The sequence below is a fragment of the Pyrus communis genome, chromosome 1 (assembly GCF_041283825.1).
Source record: "Pyrus communis isolate YQ-2024b chromosome 1, ASM4128382v1, whole genome shotgun sequence".
Lineage (NCBI taxonomy): Eukaryota > Viridiplantae > Streptophyta > Magnoliopsida > Rosales > Rosaceae > Pyrus > Pyrus communis.
In genome coordinates this window covers 24,196,246-24,202,080 of record NC_142565.1, presented here as the reverse complement: position 1 = coordinate 24,202,080, position 5,835 = coordinate 24,196,246, and the positions used below count along the sequence as shown (strand labels likewise).

The 5,835-nt window shown below is 44.6% G+C and overlaps 1 protein-coding gene across 1 annotated transcript; it reads right to left on the bottom strand.

Annotated features, from left to right (window-relative positions):
- Positions 1-2,775: 2,775 nt before the first annotated feature.
- On the bottom strand, positions 2,776-4,140 carry LOC148699409 (protein DJ-1 homolog C-like). Its single transcript, XM_088699539.1, has one exon. The coding sequence runs from the start codon at positions 4,075-4,077 to the stop codon at positions 2,776-2,778; it is 1,302 nt and encodes a 433-aa protein (XP_088555665.1). The 5' UTR covers positions 4,078-4,140.
- Between the last annotated feature and the right edge of the window lie 1,695 nt (positions 4,141-5,835).

Genomic DNA, 5,835 nt, shown 5'->3' with positions numbered 1-5,835 from the left:
TGGTTTCCTCCAATCGTTGATTTTCCTTTATGCTACTCTTGAACTGGGCAGCAGGATTCTTTTGGTCTTCCCTGAAGGTCTGAGCTTACTCCTTTTATCTGTTTCTTTGTTCAATCTCTCCAATTCGTATTGAAGAGGGTTAGAGGATAGCTCAGCATATGCAGTTGTTGCTTGTCTCCACATGCTTCAATGTATCATTTTCACTTGCCTTACTTGCTCCCCTTTGCAGAAGTGGTCCCTTCTCTGGAAGTGTATCAACCGTTGAAGATGACTACTCGAGAGCAACGCTAGGTAAGCAACCAGGGAATGGATTCCAGGCAGTCGGTTCCAGATCGGAAGACTGACTCCAAGTGCCGGCTGATTGCTTTCGTTTACTTTGCCATGCGAGTAATAACAAGGGCAAAGGAAAAGATAGGGAAAGAGCATGATATGAGATACTTTTGCTTTAGACCTTGATAATATGAGATACCTTTGCTTTTGAAGAGACGGCGAATGAATCAGCACATGTATTTGTTGTGGTTGTCTCCACATGCTTCGATCTACCGTTTCCTCCTGGGTCATCTGTACTCCAGGTATCTGGTATCTTCTTTGGGGGAGAAAAAAAAATTGAGTATTTCAAGAGGCTTTGCTGGGAGTGCGCCCTCAGAGGTGAGGAAGAGTTGGGCATTTTCTTCAGGTCTGCCTTGCCATAAAAGATGAAGGTCGACATATATAGGGATTTCCCAATAGCAAGTGGTGGTACTGTTCTTTTACCCTTGTCGACAAACGTCTCTTCGATTTTTGAACAAGCGTCTCTTCGATTTCTGAGCGAGCGCCTCTTCGAAAAAGTAGTCACGGGTGCGGCTCTGTCACCACGCTTGTTGGCAAAGGCGCGTAGTTGGGATGATAACCTTCACGTGTTTTCAACTTTGTCAGAGATCTTTTGACAAAGTTGAACGCGTTATCTGAAAAGCCGCGAAAGCGTCGCCGAACTTCACGCAGGAAAATCCGGTTTTTTGAATCGGTGGTCGTGTCGCCTTGGCTTTTTATAGAGGTATCGATCACCTCCAACATGCACACTTTGAAGATCGCCCGTTTGTGAAAATCGTCTTCAGCCCTTTCTGATTTTACTCCATCCACCTTTCTCTTTTAACCCTTTGACAATGGCTAACCCGTCTAACATTTGCTTAGATTTGAGTCTCAGCAGTGATCCGAGTGCGCCGCGTCAGGTAAATGTATGGTGCCCTTCTTTCTTATCTTCTAATGGCCCTTTGACAGGTGAAGATTCTGTGATGAAGGACGCAACAACAGCTACGATAGTAGCTAGGAACGTCCTCACTCCTAAGGATAGTAGGCTGCTTTCAGGACGGTCCGATGAGTTGGCCGTTCAAGAGTCCCTCGCTCTCAGTGTTCAGTGTGCAGGCTCTGTGTCCAACATGGGCCAACGCCTACTTGCTCGATCCCGTCAAGTGGAATCATTGATGGCGGAGGTGGAAACTCTTAAGAAAGAGATCAAACAGCTTAAGCACGAGAATAGAAGTTTGCATGTGCTTGCAAATAACTATTCGACGGGCATGAAGAGGAAGCTTGATGAGCTGCAAGAATCTGAAGGTCGAATCCAACGTGACCGTCAAAGGCTTTCGGCTTTCTTCCAGAGGCACATTTTTCCTGGGTCCTCTAGCGTTCCACCAAGTATTGAGGCCTCGAATGATCTATCTTCGATGCCTCCCGCTCCTGGAGTTTTGCCAAGTAGTGGGGCTTCACGTGAACAACCTTTGTGAAAGCTCCATCTTTTTTTTTTTTTTTTTTTTTTTTTTTTTGGACGCACTTGTAATTTCTCGGAGATCAATGGACATGTTTTATTTTATTCAGTGTATTGTGCTAAATACAGATAAAACATATATATCACCAAGATGTGTTATTTCCCTTTTTTTTTTTTTTTTTTTTTTTAAAACACACTTTTACAAGTGATGCCGTGCACCACCTTCTCCTTATTTTCTTCTTTGCAATAATTATGTCGCCCTCCTTTTTCCTTCTTGACTTGCTAACAGTAGCTTGCCATTGTGAGTGGTTTCAGCTTTTGGCATTGTGAGAGCCGAATGCCCTCCAATCTGCTAATTTAAATAGTTGGCAGCTGGTGCTGCCTTTTACAGTGCTTCCCAACATCATCATTACTTCCCAACATCATCATTACTGCCTTTTTATTTTTTTATTTTTTACCTTCATCATTGCTTCCCAACATCATCATTGCTTCCTCTTTTCCTTTTTCTTTTGACTTGCTAATAGTAGCATGCATCATCTTTTTTTTTCTTTCTGTATAATTGCTCTCGGTGCCAGGCCCTGGCACCATCAATACTTTTCTTCTTTATTATTATTTTGTTTATTTATTTATTTTATTTTATTATTTATTTATTTATTTATTTTATTTTATTTTTTATTTTTTATTTTTATTTTATTTTTATATTTTTTTATATATATATATATATATATGGTGCTCTGCAAGGCTAGATTTGTGGGTGAAAACCCAGGCCGAGTTCGAGAGAAGACGGAGGAGGAAGGGGTGTCCGTGCTGCTGAAGCTGATCTGTAGAAGGAGAGGGCTCGCAGAGGAGGACGAAGACGGACAGAGAGCTAGAGTCGAGCTTAGAGGTAGTGCAAAGCGTCGAGCTTCACGATCGGCTAGTCATTTGACAGCGGTCGTTGAAGTTCTTCTCCAATTCAAATGCAGCAGCAGAGGCAAGAAGATGGATGAGGTCTTTGGGTGTGAGTTGACAAACTTTGGTTTTGTTGATCACATTCAAAGGCAGCAGCCATGGCGGAGGTCGATGATCGAAGGGAGAAGGCCGCGCTGCTCAACCTTAGAGAGAGACAAACTGCCCATACAGCAGCATGAAGATCTTACTGGGGTAGATGGGCAGAATGGAGAGCATGGACGGACGAGCTTAGCCGAAGCACTATTCTCGTGATTTGCTTGTCGTAGAGCTAGATTTTCCGTAGGATTCTCAACGGGAACTGGCAAGACAGCTGGACCTACAGTCATTGGAAAATTTGGCACCATTGGAAATCCACTGGCGTTGCAAGGGTCGGATAGTGGCAGAGGAGGCAATGGATGCGACTGAGATGCGATATCTTGAAGATGTACTTGCTCTTCATCCATTGGAGTTGGAGAGACCGTATCGGTGGTGATGTCAAAGAGGCTAGATTTGCGGCGCCGGCGGTTGTGGTTGTTCCGGCGCAGAAAGTACTTCTGTGCGTGGCTGGCAACCTGAGTCGGGGTGCGAGTCTTCATGAAGTTTCTTGAGATCCCTCTCCAATCTCCTTTCCCTACTTTCTGCAATCCAAGCAAGAAAAGCTTGTGCTCTTCCTCCGTCAACGGCTGGGCGGTGAAATCACAGGGAGTGGAGAGGACTACCTCTTTATCAAACACCTTCTGTGCAACAGCTTTGGGTACAAGAATCTTAGGGGAATCACTGGCAGTCCACTCAACTGGGTTTAGCTCAGTTATGACATACTCATCCCCATGGTTGGACCGCATCACCAGTGGCCCAGAAACTTCATCAGCTTTTTCTTTCCCATACAATTGCTCGACCAGTGCAACAGCAAACTCCATGGTAGTACCAGGTCCACGACTTGTCACAACTTTGCCATCCACCTGCACTCTTGATTCAACAGTTATTGCACCAGATGCTAATTGCTCCATAAAAGGTGGATAACCAGTTGCTTTCAGTCCCTTCAACACGCCCCATGACGCAAGTGCCACTGCAGGTGAAGCACAGATTGCAGCGTAGGGCTTCCCATCTGCAGCCTGCTTCTTCACCAAGCTTTCCAGAACCTCACTATTCTTAAGATTAGTGGCACCAGGGATGCCTACGGGTAGAGCGATGAGATCGAAAACAGTTTGGCTACAATCCGAAATCAAAGCATCAGCGACGATCTTAACGCCGTGGTAACCATCAACCCGAAGCTGCTTCTCCACAGAAGCCACAGTAACATCGGCCCAAGCTCGCCGCAGAACATCGACGATGATCACCGCCTCAATCGCCTCCGTGCCGTTCGCAATCGGAATCAAAACCTTCTTAGCAGGAGAATCGGAAGCCATAGCTGTAGAGACGGAGGAAGAGGAGAAGAAGCACTTTCAGAGAAGAGGGACTGAGGGTTTGAGTTTTGGGCTGCTCCTTTTTGTGGACTTCAACTTCTGTTTCTTTGAGTTGGCATGGGTCTTAAGTGTGGGCAAACCCAGTTTAACATGTATAATTTTTTTTAATTTTTTTTTTTAATTTTTTTTTTTAAATTTTTTTTTAAATTCTTTTTTTTTTTTTTTTTGTAATAAAATTGACTTTCTTTAGTAAAACATTTATTTATTTATTTTGATGTGACTGTACTTGAAGTTTTGAAGTTTCAAGTTGCCTACGTACTCTTCCAAAGAAGGGATCAAGTCATAACGTAGTTCAAATGAGTGATGGTTTTTTATTTTATTTTTTTATTTTTTTTTTTTATGATTTTGCCGTACACAGTTTATGCTCTTGCGGGCCAGGAGCGTGGTGTGTTTGCTTTAGGGGTAGTAGCGCTTCAAAAATCTGCCGTTGATGGGGCCGATCTCCAACCCGTCTTCTGCCATGATTAAGTAGGCGCCATTGGTGTAGATCTCTTGTATTACGTAGGGTCCATCCCACTTTGATGTGAACTTGCTTTTTATCTTATGAGTTGTAATGATAGGCCTACGCAATGCCAGCACGAGATCTCCGGCTTGGAAAGACCTTGGGCGGACTTAATGCCTTGGATAACCGTGCTTGGTAGCATTCCAGGTGTTGTTGAGCTTCGAGCCTTCTCTCATCCAGAGCTTCCAACTCCTGAAGGCGCAACTTTGCATTTTCTTCATCAGTCAAGCCTTCTTGTATAGCCATCCTTATCGAGGGGATTTGACTTTCGAGCGGTAGAACAGCTTCTACGCCATAAACGAGAGAATAAGGTGTAGCTTGGGTAGGAGTCCTATGTGTAGTCCTATATGCCCAAAGTGCTTCACTTATTCTTTCATGCCAGTCTCTCTTTGTTCGGCCGATTACCTTTTTCAGGATGTTGCACAGCGTCTTGTTGAATGCTTCCGCGAGGCCGTTGGCCGGAGCATGATACATGGAAGACTTGTGCTGCTTGAACTTGTATTTGTCGCAAAGCTCGTCCACGAGTCGGTTGGAGAACTGCTTTCCGTTGTCAGTGATAATGTAGCGAGGCGCCCCATATCGGTGGATGATATGCTCCTTGATGAAACGAACAACAGTTTCCTTTTTTACTTCCCTTAAAGGTATGGCTTCAGCCCACTTGGAGAAGTAATCTGTTGCAGCTAGGATGTAAGCTTCCCCTGCAGATGACTTTGGCGTAATTGGTCCTACAATGTCCAATCCCCATGCGTCGAACGGCCATGAAGCAACTGTAGGGTGTAATGGTTCAGGCGGTTGATGTATGAAGTTGGCATGGAATTGGCAGGCTTGACACCTTTTGGCGTGTTCCAGGCAGTCCTTCACCATGCTCGGCCAGTAGTAACCCATTCTTTTAAGCTGGAAATGTAGCTTTGGTCCAGACTGATGTGCCCCACACACACCTGAATGTGCTTCTTCCATGGCTTGATTAACTTCTTCCTCACCTAGGCATCTCAGGAGCAGTCCTTCAAAAGAGCGTTGGTAGAGTGTTCCTTTGTAGTAAAGGAAGCGAGGTGCTCGTCGACGTATTTCAGAACGGTGTCTAAGATCATCTGGAAGCTTTCCGTGTTCTAAGTAGTCGATCAGCAGCTGTCTCCACTCTTCAGCATCGACTGGAAGTACTGAGATGACATTTGTATCATCTAGTGACATTTCATTAACGA